The 14,311-nt window shown below is 54.0% G+C and overlaps 7 protein-coding genes across 7 annotated transcripts; 3 read left to right on the top strand and 4 right to left on the bottom strand.

Annotated features, from left to right (window-relative positions):
* Nucleotides 1–37: 37 nt before the first annotated feature.
* Nucleotides 38–3,950, top strand: BKA58DRAFT_167181 (replication factor RFC1 C terminal domain-containing protein). The gene is made up of 3 exons (XM_046165097.1): nucleotides 38–339; nucleotides 388–3,177; nucleotides 3,232–3,950. Exons 1-3 carry the CDS (start codon nucleotides 176–178, stop codon nucleotides 3,551–3,553), a joined length of 3,276 nt encoding a protein of 1,091 aa, XP_046024780.1. The 5' UTR covers nucleotides 38–175; the 3' UTR covers nucleotides 3,554–3,950.
* BKA58DRAFT_411195 (uncharacterized protein) lies at nucleotides 3,934–5,117 on the bottom strand (the record flags this gene model as incomplete). Its single annotated transcript, XM_046172284.1, has 2 exons — nucleotides 3,934–4,635; nucleotides 4,824–5,117. The coding sequence occupies 2 exons, from the start codon at nucleotides 5,115–5,117 to the stop codon at nucleotides 3,934–3,936; spliced, it is 996 nt and encodes a 331-aa protein (XP_046024779.1).
* A 937-nt stretch (nucleotides 5,118–6,054) lies between these two features.
* BKA58DRAFT_167080 (uncharacterized protein) lies at nucleotides 6,055–7,364 on the bottom strand. Its single transcript, XM_046165095.1, has one exon. The coding sequence runs from the start codon at nucleotides 6,986–6,988 to the stop codon at nucleotides 6,095–6,097; it is 894 nt and encodes a 297-aa protein (XP_046024778.1). The 5' UTR covers nucleotides 6,989–7,364; the 3' UTR covers nucleotides 6,055–6,094.
* A 377-nt stretch (nucleotides 7,365–7,741) lies between these two features.
* On the bottom strand, nucleotides 7,742–9,211 carry BKA58DRAFT_315464 (uncharacterized protein; the record flags this gene model as incomplete). The annotated part of the gene is made up of 1 exon (XM_046167527.1): nucleotides 7,742–9,211. One exon carries the CDS (start codon nucleotides 9,209–9,211, stop codon nucleotides 7,742–7,744), a length of 1,470 nt encoding a protein of 489 aa, XP_046024777.1.
* Nucleotides 9,212–9,601: 390 nt separating this feature from the next.
* BKA58DRAFT_315963 (uncharacterized protein) lies at nucleotides 9,602–10,840 on the bottom strand (the record flags this gene model as incomplete). The annotated part of the gene is made up of 1 exon (XM_046167550.1): nucleotides 9,602–10,840. One exon carries the CDS (start codon nucleotides 10,838–10,840, stop codon nucleotides 9,602–9,604), a length of 1,239 nt encoding a protein of 412 aa, XP_046024776.1.
* Nucleotides 10,841–11,420: 580 nt separating this feature from the next.
* BKA58DRAFT_316003 (uncharacterized protein) lies at nucleotides 11,421–12,247 on the top strand (the record flags this gene model as incomplete). Its single annotated transcript, XM_046167551.1, has 2 exons — nucleotides 11,421–11,505; nucleotides 11,556–12,247. 2 exons carry the CDS (start codon nucleotides 11,421–11,423, stop codon nucleotides 12,245–12,247), a joined length of 777 nt encoding a protein of 258 aa, XP_046024775.1.
* Nucleotides 12,248–12,399: 152 nt separating this feature from the next.
* On the top strand, nucleotides 12,400–14,166 carry BKA58DRAFT_167055 (glycoside hydrolase superfamily). The gene is made up of 2 exons (XM_046165094.1): nucleotides 12,400–13,060; nucleotides 13,110–14,166. The coding sequence occupies exons 1-2, from the start codon at nucleotides 12,551–12,553 to the stop codon at nucleotides 14,046–14,048; spliced, it is 1,449 nt and encodes a 482-aa protein (XP_046024774.1). The 5' UTR covers nucleotides 12,400–12,550; the 3' UTR covers nucleotides 14,049–14,166.
* Nucleotides 14,167–14,311: the final 145 nt, after the last annotated feature.

Raw genomic sequence — 14,311 nt, 5'->3', positions numbered from 1 at the left:
GCGCCTGCCTAATTGCCTAATGACCGCGCGAAGTCGCGTCGTGTCGTGCACGTCAATGGCGCCTGTCGTCCATCAACCCACCCAAACCCCATTTCCACCCATTGCTCGGCTCAGCGCTTGCCAGCGAACGCGTCACACTGCTAGCCACTAATCGTACGCGTTTTCTATCGTCAAGATGCCTGCCGACATCCGCAGCTTCTTTGGCGGCGGTCCCCCGAAGGGCAGCCAGGGATCAGAGAAGAAAGATGAGCCTGCGCCGAAGAGGGCCGCGCCGAAGAAGAAGGGTCGCACAAGTCGTGTAGTAGAAGACTCTGACGACGACGATGAGGAAGAGACAAAGTAAGAACACATCTTCCACTTAGTGACGTCAAACCTGACATTGTACAGACCGAAGAAAGCAACTCCAAAGAAGCCCGCCGCGAAGAAGGTCAAGCGCGAACCGACACCAGAACCTGTACTCGAAGAGACCACCACATCCGACTTCTTTGGCAGCTCGAACAAGCCCAAGCGAACCGAGCCTGTCAAGAAAAAAGCGGCGGAAACACCTGCTGCGACACCGAAGAAGGCACCTGCGAAGGCGAACGGGAAAGCATCGAAAACCGCTACCCCGGCCTCCAATGCTAAGACATCTGGCCGTGCGAAGAAACCCGTCACATCCTATGCCGAGCGGGATGACGAGGACGAGTTCCCAGACGACGACCTGGACGACGCAGACGATATCTTCGAGGACAACATTAAGGGCAAAGGCAAGGACGACTACAAGGAGGCCTCGGAGAGCGACGACGATGTACCCGTGAAGCTGCCACATCGCGGAACACCAAAGGCTCCGGCCAAGCAGCAAAAGACGATCAAGGATGAAGACGACTTCGACCCAGAAGACGAAGACATCGACATGAAGGACATTGATGCGGAAGACGACTTTGTGGAGCCTGACGAGGATGAGCAAGCACTAAAGAGCAAGCCAAAGAAAACATCGACTGCAGGCAAGAAGCGAAAGTCGCCAATATCCGATGACGAAGAGGAAGAAGAGGAGAAGCCTAAGAAGGGACGACCCAAGAAAGCCACGACTGCGACACCGAAATCTCCAGCGAAAAAGAAGGCCAAGAAAGAAGAGGTTGAAGATAGCGCAGACATCCAGGCCATCTACGACAGCATCCCCACAGTGCGCGCGCCCACTCCACCACCCAAAGACGACAATGCCAAGTTCAACTGGCAGGCGAACGCAGGTCGTGGGGAAGCTGCACCACTCGGAGGCGGATCTAGCGAGATGCCATCAGGCTCGGAGACATGTCTTGCAGGTCTTACCTTCGTCTTTACTGGTGTGCTGCAGAAGTGGGGTCGCACTGAAGCTCAAGAGCTGGTTAAACGGCACGGCGGAAAGGTCACTGGCGCTCCAAGCAAGAAGACCAACTATGTTGTGCTAGGCACAGATGCCGGTCCGAGCAAACTGCGGAAGATCCAGGAGATGGAAATCAAGACAATCGACGAAGATGGGCTGACGGTGCTCATTGAGAAGCTGACAGCGGCTGGCAACAAGGGCGACAGCAAGGCCCAGGCCGAGTACGCTGAGAAGCAACGCAAGGAGGAGGAAAAGATCAAGAAGCAAGCTGCAGAGCTTGAGCAAGAGGAGAAGAAGCGCCAGAAAGAGCTGTCGGCAGCAGCGAAAGCTTCCGGTAGCAAGACAGCCTCCGCCGTCACAGCTGCTGCTCAGAGTGCAGGTCCGGCTGTAGACTCACGGTTATGGACTACCAAGTATGCGCCCACATCACTCAATCAGATTTGCGGCAACAAACAAACTGTGGAGAGGATCCAGCGATGGTTGCAGATGTTTCCCAAAAACCTCAAGACTGGCTTCAAGTTGGCTGGCAAAGATGGTAGCGGGGTGTTCCGTGCCATCATGCTACATGGTCCACCGGGTATTGGCAAGACAACCGCAGCGCATCTCGTCGCTAAGCTGGAAGGCTACGACATCGTAGAGAGGAACGCTAGTGATACCCGAAGTAAGAAGCTCATCGAGGACGGTCTACGCGGCGTCCTTAGCACCAACTCACTCCACGGCTACTTCGCTGGAGACGGAAAGAAGGTTGAGGCGGCTAAGAAGAAGCTCGTTCTGATCATGGACGAGGTCGATGGTATGTCTGCGGGTGACCGTGGTGGTGTCGGTGCGCTCGCAGCCGTGTGCAAGAAGACGGAGATTCCCATGATCCTCATCTGCAACGACAGGAAGCTGCCAAAGATGAAGCCCTTCGACTATGTTACGTTCGACGTGCCTTTCCGCCGACCCACTGTCGACCAAGTACGATCACGCATCATGACTATCGCGTACCGAGAAGGCCTGAAGATGCCTGCGCCAGTCGTCAATGCACTGATTGAGGGTAGCCACGCCGACATTCGCCAGGTCGTCAACATGATTTCTACAGCCAAACTCGATCAAGAAGCCATGGATTTCGACAAGGGCAAGAATATGTCTAAAAGCTGGGAGAAGCATGTTATCTTGAAGCCATGGGACATCACGCAGAAGATTCTCGGTGGCGGCATGTTTGCATCGAGCAGCAAAGCCACACTTAACGAGAAGATTGAGCTCTACTTCAACGACCATGAGTTCAGTCCGTTGATGCTGCAGGAGAACTACCTCGGTACAAATCCAATGCAGTCCTTGAACTATTCCGGCAAAGAGAAGAACCTGAAGAATCTCGAACTAGCGTCGCTAGCAGCCGACAGTATCAGCGATGGTGATCTTGTGGATCGCATGATTCACGGCTCTCAGCAGCAGTGGAGTTTGATGCCTACACACGCGGTCTTCAGTTTCGTCCGGCCTGCAAGCTATGTTGCTGGTAGCACTGCCGGAAACCAGACGCGCTTCACTTCATGGCTGGGAAAGAACAGTTCTACGAACAAGCTGAGCCGGATGATCAAGGAGATTCAAGCCCACATGAGGCTACGTTCTTCCGGCGATCGACACGAGGTTCGGCAGCAGTACGTCCCACTTCTGTGGACAGATCTTGTTCAGAAGCTGCAGAAAGAAGGCAAGGACGCCATTCCGCAGGTCATCGAATTGATGGACAGCTACTATCTCACTAAGGACGACTTCGATGCGATTATGGAATTAGGTGTCGGACCTATGGACCAGGAGAAGGTCAAGATTGATTCGCAGACCAAGTCCACCTTTACACGACTGTAAGTTATCCCTCATCCTATCACCCTACCATCACATCACTAACACAACCCCAGCTATAACCAACAATCCCACCCCCTCCCCTTCATGAAAGCCTCCTCCGTCGCGCAACCCAAGAAACAAGCCAAAGAGAAGCCCGATCTCGAAGAAGCAATCGACGAATCCGACGATGGCGAGGTTGTGGAAGAAGTCAAGGATGAAGACGAGGATGTTGATCTGTCGAAAGACAAATACGTCAAGCAGCCTAAGAAGAAGGCGGCGCCGAAGAAGGGTGGCAAGAAGAAGAAAGATGAGGAGGACGAGGAGGATGAGGAGGAGGAAGTTAAGCCCAAGGGGAAGGGTAAGGCGAAGGCTGCGCCTAAGGGGAAGAAGAAATGAGTGGTTGATTGTTGATTGTTGATTCGTAGGTGGAGGTACAATGAGTGTGTATTTTTTGTTTTACATGTACAATATGGTCAGGTTTGTCAGAGGTGGAGAGGTCGGCAGGAAAGAGCGCACAGTACTGAATGGCGTACCTACAGAGCTAGTCTAGTTAGTTCGCATATTTTGTAGCGACACAGTCAAAATGCAAGTAACATGTACGTATGCTGTCCGTCATGAAGTGCGGCTTGCATTGTCTGGCCCATCATCAATGTTCACATCTCGAGTGGGTGAATTCCGTCAATCCTAGTACAATCTCTTTGATACCAACTCAAACCGTATAATTACTACCAAATTCCACAACAAAATCTTAAAGCGCCCATATCGTTACTTTCCCCCTAGTTCCCCTCCAACCCCTCCCCCGTCACCCTCCTCTCCCACAAAAACTCATAATCCGCCTGCGCTTTGCTAACAAAATCCTCCAAATCTTTTGCAAACTCCTCATCCCACTGCTCCGCCCACTTCTTCCTCTCCGTCTCCATCGTCAGTCCCTTCGCCTCGTATCCCTTTTTAATCCCTTTAGATGCATTGATCGTGCTCAGAAACCGGGCCATGAGCGGATTGTCTTCACTCTTCTCCTCCCACTCGTACTGCACGGCGTCGGGGTCGAGACCTGTTTGGAGACATAATTGGCGGACGGCGGACGGGTTGTTCATGATGTCGTCGGCATCGATGATACGTGGGACGATGCCTGAGGTGCCGGATTGGGAGAGGTACCATTCGTAGAGGGCGCGGGTGTATTTCAGGGTGTATGTTGTGCATGTGTAGAGGGTGCGCGGTTTTGTGTCTGGGAACGTATCTTTTTGGGCGCGCAGCATGGATGGGAACATTAGGATTGGGTGACGGATTTGGAAGATGGGTTGCAGAGAGAGGAGGAGGCTGTCGGGGACGGAGGTGGGGTTTGTGTGCGGGAGTGAGGGGGATTCATTGCGTTGGTGGATGGTTAGGGCTGGGGGTTTGTCCGAGGGGTAGACGGTGGAGAAGAGTCTGTCAGGGCCCGAGAGGAAGATGGTGTGTTCTTTTACGAAGGCTTGTTTGCCCTGTGAGGTTGTTAGCCGGTGTTGCGAATGAGATATGAACCGCGATTCGTGGTTCGTGGCAGCCCGAGCACGTCATCTCATGGGCGGATCACGACGGGAGCATGTGCGGTTGTGGCGCAGCCTCCCTTATAACCTTTAAACCCCACATCTCACCTCGTCTCTTCCTTTGTTTTTTTTTTGCTACTTACATTCTTCGCACAGTCGTCCAACTCGTCTTCCAACTTGCCAAACCCCGTCTTGAACGTCTCGTACAACCCGTTCCTTTCCTCCTCGGGCCATTCACTCAGTGGCCCTTTCTCGAGATTCATCAGCGTAGCAAAGCCGCCGTCGAAGAGCTTGTAGCCAGAGTTCTGGTAGCCGGGCTGCTTGGACATCATGGTTTGGAAGAGATTGGATGCTGAGCGAGGGTGCGTGAGGAGATAGACTCCGCGGCGCCCAGGTGGGAAGCCATCAGGCTGCGGCGTTTGGAGTGTACCAGGCATGTTCGCTTGCTTGAGGAGACACGGTAGGTTATTATCGAGAAAGAAGAGTCTTGATAAGAAGATCTATCAAGCAGAGAGAAGAAAACGAGGCGAAAGAATAACGGCAGAAAAGAGATGGCTATCGCAAACACTTATGCGCTTGCGGGACAAATACACCCCGTCACTTGTACCTTGTATGAGGATCATCATGCTGCAGTCCAGCGGCTACCCACCGTTCAACTACCAACAGTCTCACTTCGATAGTGTCCACAAGGGTCTCTCGGCGGCCGACGAGCCCGAAAGAGCGAAGTACAGGGAACGATGCGAGCGATGGGGCTTTAGGCTGTCGTCGCTGTCAAGGCCACACTCCACTAAGCGTCGCATACAAGCCCCGCACGAGGGGCGTAAGGTGACTGCTGTCGCTCGCGTCAGCGGCCGACAGTCCGACGTTACACTATCGGCCGAATTCTCGACTGCAGATCCGGACGAGCACTTTAGTACGACGGCCACTTCGTACATCAGGCAAAGTCGAACGATTTCAGCGGGTCATGTGTAGTAAAAAGATGGGATTCATGTGGGGTATCTTGGAAAATTAATCTTATCAATCAATCTTATCAGAACGATCGCCGAGATACATGCGAGCTCTTTTCGAGCAATCATCTCATCTTTTGCAGCCCAGCGCAGTATCAATCTTGTAATGCGCATCTGTGACTGCTAATGCGAAGTCGTCATGCTACAGTCTGGACACCCGGCATGCTCATATCTACTAAGAGGCTGCGCGCGTGCATACAACCCCTACCCCGTCGACCAGGAATTGCCTTTGTTCGCATCGATCGGAGGGGCGCGCCAGGACATGGAAGCGCGCAGCAGATTCGTGCGATCCACTGGTGTAGGCGGGGCTTCGTTGATATCGCGGTAAGCGTGGAAGAGGGTATTTTCTGCATGGTCTATGCATCAGCGTTGTGAAGGACAAGCACTGACTCATGCCAAACGGTGCTTCAACCCTCTTTCCCACCATGCTCGTGCTCCTTGTCATGCTCGTGCCCAATCTCGTGGTGCCCGTTGAGATGTAGGATCCGCTTCATGCCGTCCACGCTCTTCTCCAGATGAGGGTGTCGCGCTATGAAACCTCCATGATGTCCGTTGGATGGAGTACCAGCAAGAGTGCGCTTCTTACCAGCAAGAGGGTCAACCGCAGCCACCCTTGGCGGCCATTCATCCGAGTCCTTCCAGCCTTGTACCAGCGCCTTGGTCATGTCTGCGAGGTTGATGGGGACCGAGGGCGTGCGCGACGAGACTACGATTTTCTGGAAGATGTCGCGGTAGGCTTTGGGGGTGATGGAGGCACGGATCGGGTTGTCGTCGAGAAGACGCGGCGCGACGGGGACGAGGTCGAAGGTGTCTGGCGTGGCGCTCGTGATGGAGTGCGATTCGGAGCCTGTGGGTGTGACAGCGTGCTCTTCGGAAGAGTATCCTGCCGCAGAAGAAGGGCGGTTCGCCTGTCTTTGTCGGTTTGTGCCGTACTTCTTGACACTCGCTGCGCCTGTCCATACGTCTCGTCGCTCGACCCAGATCCTCAGTCCTTCGTTGTCTTTCATCTCGCGCTCGAGCCTCTCTCTACGGCGCCTTCTGCGCGCCTCTCTGGTGCTCGCTACCGCATCGCCGATACTCTCTGGGTTGTCGAACCTGTACGGGCCAACCCCTTCGTCTTCTTGATCCGAGTCACCAGATTCCGATTCGCCATAGTAGCGCTCGCGAAAGTCGGCAGCGTCGCGGACCTCTTCGTCAGAGGCTGACCAAATGGCGGGCACGTCGGGGTACTCCCAGTCGTTGCGAAGGCGCTCGTCGAGGTAGCGCCGAGAGGCTCGGGCGGCGCTCAGGTTGTTCTCCATGGTTGAAACGTGAGTGCAGCGCTGATCGCAGGTAGGATGGGCAGAACAGTGGGGAACTGCAAGCGGGGACCAGGCTGACTGTCAGACCGCAGGGTTGGAAGTTGTGCCTGGGCTGGCGTGCGACCAACTTCCAAGCCTGTATACCAAGACTAGTGACGCACGCGATTGTCAAGCTGGTCACCGTCGCACACACGAGCGTCAAACAACTGTCGCGCGACGTGATGCTGCGGGGTATCGGGTGACACCTTGGAAAGATCAGACGGTCGTAGAAGCGGGTTGAGAGTGGGTATGCGAAAAGAAAGTAGAACCGGCAGTGGCCGCGATTAAGAGGGTCAAGGGCAAAGACAATGGGACAAAGCTTGAATGGGCTTTGCGCTGGCACTGGCGCGAAATGGATCGTTGACGTCGACCGCACGCAAATGCATGCAGGGCAGCATGGCGGGGCCCAGCACTTTACCCAGCCGAGCAAGCGCCCTGTCACACCACCTTCACACAACTGACCTTTACGCTACAGGCCGGACGGTGTGAGCAATGCTTCGTCATCAGCATTATTTTGGGTTTCACGCTCAAAACTGGAATCTTTTCGCGAGTAATTTTGGCTGTGTGCGTCGGGCGTGGTATGTAAGGGTTTGGATATCCGCCAACAATGTTTTGCCAGGGCTGTTTGGACTTGACATGCATGAAGTAACGAGAATGACACTGGGAACTAGTTACCAATTTCGATTGTGGTATGCTAGCTGCTTCCAAACGTAATCAGCCTAACCATCCACCTACGCCTGGCGCTTGAGAGTAGTAACGCGACCTGCGCACAAACAAGGCTGGCCGCTTTGGCATACTCTGGGCAGCCGGAGGTACACCTAAGACTATTCGCTTCGTAGCATCCTTCTGCCTGTCGTCTTCCGTTTCCATCTTGCTCAGCTTTGCTGCTCCTAGATTTCCATTTACCTTCTCCGCCGTAGTCCAAGAAGCGTTCATGCAAGTAAGCATAGCGTATATCTTGAGAAACGCATGTAAGTGACCGAACACGAGATACGCCGGAAAATACACAATATCGCCCGGATATTTGCGAAAGTGATCCAGAATCTTAACGAACTTAAATGAGAGAATCCAGATCGTGAGCGCAACTGCGCTAACAGCAAAGTACTCAGACTTCCCGTACTGCCTCAGCGTGCCACGAAGGGTCATGTACATACACGCTTCTTGCGTGAGCGATTGTCGAAAAAACCACATGAGCAGACTCCACGACATGAAGGGATGTCTCATCCACGTCAACCTACCCATCAACTGCGGCGGATTATTCCGCCAAGTCGTCCGTGTCCAGCGCAGTACCTGCCCGATAAACTTCGGCCACTCCCCCAATTCCGTCGTCATAACGCTATCAGGACCAGCCTGTAGTCCAAAGTCCCAATCGTGCTCAATCAGCCAGCGCGTGTGGAACTTGTCGTCATCAGAATTCAGTGGCTCGCTCTTGAACGGCATGTAAGAGTTTAGATATCCATTGAGAAACTCGGGCGACGCGTAGATGGCCGTGCGGAACACGCCGAAACGGCCTGGTAACGTTGATAGACCGCGGTCGATACCGTAGGTACCCCGGTACTCGTATGAACGGCGCATTAGGTAAGTCATGCCCATGAAGTTCCAGAATCCGGGCCAGGAGAAGGGGTGCCCACGGTGCCGAGCTTGCAAATCGGCGCTCACAGCACCCACTTTGGCGTCTTCGAAGGGGGCGATTACGGACGCGATGAAGCGGCGGGATTGGGGCCAGAATGTGTGGTCGTCCTGGAGGATGACGAGGCGTGTGTCAGCTTGTTTTAGGGCTTGTGCTGTTTGTTCGCGCCGTGAGGCCTTGACGCGATGTAATACCACGACTCTGCCCTCTGGGAACAAAGTCCGGAAAGCGCGGAACTGTTCTGCGGCTTGTGTTCCGGCGGTTGCGATGATGAGCTTGGGGACGCTTTGGTTGAGGATGGAGCGTACGACGTTATGCAGTGTTTCGCACATCAAGTCTGTGGTGGGAATGATGACTGTGACATCGTTGATGTGGTATGTGGGGTTTAGCGGTATGGGTGTAGGCCGGTATCTATAAGTGCCGTATAGACTGATGAGAACGCGGAGGTAGCGAAGGAGGAATACGAAGAGGAACGAGAACAGACAGGCATTGCGCTGTAGAGACTGGTATATCGGCCACTCTGCGAGGCGGTTCGTTAGGGGTAGTATAGACATCTTTAGACTGTGGCTGGTCCCTGGTAGTGGTGCGATCAACGCATGTATCGCAGGAAACAGTTCCGGGGGACTCATCGCGAACTGATGCTAGACTTGCTAAGAACGCTGATTATAAAATGCTGTAAAAGAAAAGCAGAAGATGATGCAGTAACAAGGTGCTGTGATAGGTTGCTTTGCTCATACCGAGACAGCGCAAGAGGTCTTATATATTGCAATGAATCATGGAATACAGAACGAAGTAGAGTGTGAGTATATGAGCGTTTCCGGTAGTACATGTGTTTGCTAATCCCCGCATTGAAGATAGAAAGAAGGGTTGCGATGATAGAACGATCGCATGTGGTATCGCTGTTGCAAAGTAGGAGTAACCCAAATAGCCACGTGATACCCTCCTCATACAGCGACCCATTCGTACGGCGGCAGCTTCGAATCATCCGGCTTGTCATCTGGTAAAAGCTTGTACGCTTTCGTCTTGCAGAACGTCCAGGCGAGTGCGTCGCGTAGCCTGATTGCCCAGGCTGTCTGAGGGAAAGCGAACTGAGGGAAGCCAGGCGGCAATTCTGCACCTTGACCTTGGACCTTGCGATATGTCTCTTCGTAGCGCTTGAGAGCTGCTGGAATGTCGTCGCTGCTCTCTATCTTGCCGAGCTCGCCTGCTAAAAAGTATGCGCCCTCGACAGCGAGCGTAGTGCCAACACCAAATGTGGCGTGGGCCGCATCGCCAAGAAGAACAGCACGACCGTTCGTCCAAGTAGGAAGCTTGACATACGCTGCGCGGCTCATATAAAAGTCGTCGCATGCGTCCATACCAGCCAGGATCCTCTCCGCTTGCCACCCTGCATCGTGTAAATACGTATGAAGAATCTCTTTCTGCTTCTTGGGACCGCCTTCCATCGCTGCTTCGACTAGAGGATCGTAGTGTCCATGTGCTGGCGTTGTGATGATCACGTAACATCCAATCGTCTTGCCGTTACGATGCGGTCGCGTCATCAAGCCTCGGCCTTTCGGTGCGTTGTACCAATACCAATGCTTCGTGTCCGATTCCTGGCGGGGAATGCTGAAGTACGCGACATATTGCCCGATAAAGTTGTAACTTCCCTTTCGCGTTTCTTCATCCAGGATAAGGGATCGAATTCGTGACGCTGAGCCGTCTGCGCCAATGATGAGGTCGAAATTCTCTTTGGCTCCACTGTCGAAGGTCACATCCACCGTCTGGTCCGTTTGTTGTACTGCCGTGACGTAGTCGCCGTACACGTAGTTTACATTCTTCATGCTCTTTGACGCGTCCAGGAATAAGCCACATAGATCCGATCGTAGTATCTCGTACTCGGATGTGAAACCACCTTTTCCAAACTCAGCGATAATCTTGCTGGATGCGTTGATGAGGCGTGTGCCCTCTTCCGTGGTGTTGCGTGCGAGTACGCTTGGCAGCAGGCCCATCTTTTCGACGATGGAGATTGCTGGACCGCGAATCTCGATGGATTGGCCGGTGGGCCGAGGGAATGGCGAGCGCTCCAGAACGGTGATGGAGGCATTGAGACCTGTTCTGGCGAGCCAGTAGGCGAAGGTTGATCCCGCAATACCGGCGCCGTTGACAAGAACTTTGAGCTGGGGAGTTTTGGTGAGAGACATGGTTTTAATGAAACGCTTGGCGATGATGTTTTGAGGCATTGTTATCGACGCGACACATGTTAGTTATATACCTTGAAGTTGTGATGCTCTTGCATCCAAGGCGTCCAAAGCTCAGCCTTGATGCGCAGAGGCACGCCTGACCCGAGCTCAATCTGGCCCGAAATGCGTGAAACCCGAGCCTAGTGGCACACCTATCACTACAAGGCGCACGTAGGTCGACGAGCTTATCGCAAATAAGCACTGGCTAACGCGCCGCACCGACATGGTATGAATTAAGGTATGTTTTCGTGCTCCAATAGTGTCAGGGAAAGAGTGCTGCCTGGCAAGCAGTGGGCGGTTGGGGTTCGGTGGGTTTCGCTGGGGCCAACCCGTCTGTTCCCCGCCATGCCCACTTTGAGACGCGGGAGTCCGTAACTTCCGAGCTGCGAGTGCGAGCCCGTCGTATCTAGGAGTTCTGTAGTGGCATGATGTAATGATGCCACAAAGATTGTAGCAACAGCCAGTCCTACTAACCTTACTCCTCTTACTCACGTCCACGGGTTCCGTTCAAGCCTGCAAACGCCAGTCTACACGCTCTATGATGGCGCGCATCCTCATCACGGGCTCTTCCGATGGTCTCGGCTCAGCCGTCGCGCAACGTCTCGTTGCAAATGGACACTCCGTTGGTATTCAGGGTGACCACCTTGAAAGTCACATAAGCGCTGACGCGACGCAGTTCTCCATGCGCGCAACGCTCAGCGTGCGAAGGATGCTACCACAGCTTGTCCCGGGGCTGACACGGTCGTCACAGGCGACTTGTCTAACCTTTCGGAGACCAAAAACATGGCAAACGAAGTCAACAAGCTCGGAGTATTCGACTGCGTGATTCACAACGCTGGTCTTTATCAAGGCCCATTCCGCAAGACAAGCGAGGGGATTCCTGCGCTTGCAGCTGTCAACACCGTTGCGCCGTATGTGCTTACCGCACTGATCACTCGTCCCAAGCGCTTGGTATTCCTCTCTTCCGAGATGCATCAATCGGGTGCCCCTAGTTTGGACGACGTCCTCTGGCAGAAACGCGGCGAAGGCCGATATAGCGCGAATGCCGCCTACTGCGCGAGCAAGCTTCACAACGTCTTGCTTGCCAAAGCTTTCGCCCGCAGATGGCCTGACGTGAAGAGCAACGCATTGGATCCTGGCTGGGTGGCTACCAAGATGGGCGGCAGTTCAGCGCCAGGCAGCGTTGATGCGGCCGTCGAAAGCTACGTCATGCTTGCTGAGGGTGAAGAAGAGAAGGCTAAGAAGAGCGGGTGCTACTTCCATCCAAGCAAGCGAGAGGGCACACCCCACAAGGCAACAGAAGACGAGAAGGCACAAGATAAGCTACTAGAGATCTGCGCTGAGTTCTCTGGTGTTCAGCTTTCATGATGTCCGTCACCTTGCGGGACCCGACATGTCGGCTAAATCCGTGCTCAGTCTCTTCGGCGCAACGGAATCGTGGGGTACTGTCCCTCCGCATGTCTGATACGAAGTGTATATAGTAGCCTCGATCGGAAGGCACGGAACAATATATAACCCGCAAATCACCATACGATACTGATGAGATTCGCGCCGATCGCAGATTGAACGATACGATAAACAGCCTGTTTGAGTCCCACATGTCAACCGCAGTGTATACTTCAGCAAGGTGTTCCCCGAAACCGTCTTCATTCCATATTCATTGAACGCATCATGTTTTTTGTATTATCGCATCTTGTGGCCCTTGGGGCCATATCGCATGTCACTTCGGCAGTCTCTCTTGAAGGTCGCCAAGCGCAGCAAAAAGTCACCATCGACCTGACGAAGAGATACCAGATGATTGACGGCTTCGGATTCTCAGGTGCATTCCAGCGCGCGAACCTCATCGTCAATCTTCAGCAACCCAAACAGCGCGAGGTTCTCGATCTACTCTTCAACACGACCACTGGCGCTGGCTTCTCAATCGTGCGCAATGGCATTGGCTCAACACCCAATAGCAACAATGACTTCATGAATACGATCCTTCCCAAATGCCCAAGCACTCCAGCTGAAGTCACCATTAACTACAGCGGGTACATCTGGGATGGTAAGGACAGCGGACAGTTGTTCCTAAGCCAAAGAGCACAAGAGTATGGCGTCAACACCTTCTACGCAAATGCATGGAGTGCGCCTGGATGCATGAAGACAAACAACCAAGACACCAACGGTGGCCAGCTCTGTGGTGTGCGTGCATCCCCGAGGTTCTCTCATCGCGTTCGCTAACACAGTACAGGTCTCTGGCACCAATTGTCGCTCCGGGGATTGGAAACAAGCCTACGCGAACTACCTCGTTGCGTATATCAACTTCTACGCGTCAGCCGGCGTCAAAGTCACGCACCTTGGCTTTCTAAACGAGCCCGACCTATCTACCTCGTACGCCTCAATGCTTTCATCCGGTACTCAAGCCGCCGACTTCATCAAAGTCCTTCGTCCAACACTCGATCGTGCGAACTTGACCTCCGTGGGCATCAACTGCTGCGAGGCGACAGGCTGGAACGTCGCAACCCAACACGCGCAGCAAATCGCATCTGCCGGTGCCGAAGGCCTCGTCTATGCCATCACCTCACACGAGTATACTTCGCGCATCAGTGGCACTATGCGCACCGCCGCACGCGTCTGGCAAACCGAGTACTCTGACCTTAACGGTGGTTGGAGCACGGCGTGGTATTCCAATGGAGGCGCTGGCGATGGCTTTACCTGGGCGAACACCGTCTTCAACGGCATCGTGAACTCCAATCTGTCCGCTTACATATTCTGGGAAGGCGTCCAAGACCGCGCTACGAACAACAACAATAACGAGAAGCTTATCTTGGTTGACGGCCAGAGCTACCAAGTTAGCAAACGGCTTTGGGCTTTCGCGCAGTTCCGCGTCGTCAGGCCGGGCGCGGTGAGAGTAGGCGCTAGTGGCGGGGTGAATCTTAAATCTGGCGCCTTTGTCAATGCGGACGGAAGTGTCGCAGTCGTGGTCATCAACTCTGCTACAAGTGCGCAGAGTGTGGGTGTTGCACTGGCTGGGTATCCGGATGTGAGGGCGTGGTACACCGACAATACACATGACATGAGTGCAGCTGTGGTGACGATGGGGAGTGATGGAACTGCAAGCGCAAGTGTACCCGGTAGATCGATGATCAGTTTTTTGTTCAAGAAAGCTACGAATGCGACAATGTCGTAGGTTGAGTGGTGGATAACGAAGGTGCACTGGCGGTGCGGGGTGGGGCTTCTAGCGCCAAGCGCGCCCGCCCCGTGAAGGCGCCACCCCCGCGTGACATGAGCTGAGGTCACATCTTCAACCTCGAACAAACACTGCGTTATCCTTCGCCTCCCATCACATGCCATGTGCACTCGTAATCATCCCGTGGGGCTCGTGAGGTTACTTCCATACGAGGCGGCACGCTCACGGCGCGCTGAATGAAGCCAACGCGCCTTCGTGACCCC

This window comes from Alternaria rosae (genome assembly GCF_020736505.1).
Source record: "Alternaria rosae strain MPI-PUGE-AT-0040 chromosome Unknown BKA58scaffold_5, whole genome shotgun sequence".
Taxonomy (NCBI): Eukaryota; Fungi; Ascomycota; class Dothideomycetes; order Pleosporales; family Pleosporaceae; genus Alternaria; species Alternaria rosae.
Note: the sequence above shows the minus strand (reverse complement) of the source record. Positions and strands in the feature narration are given on the sequence as shown.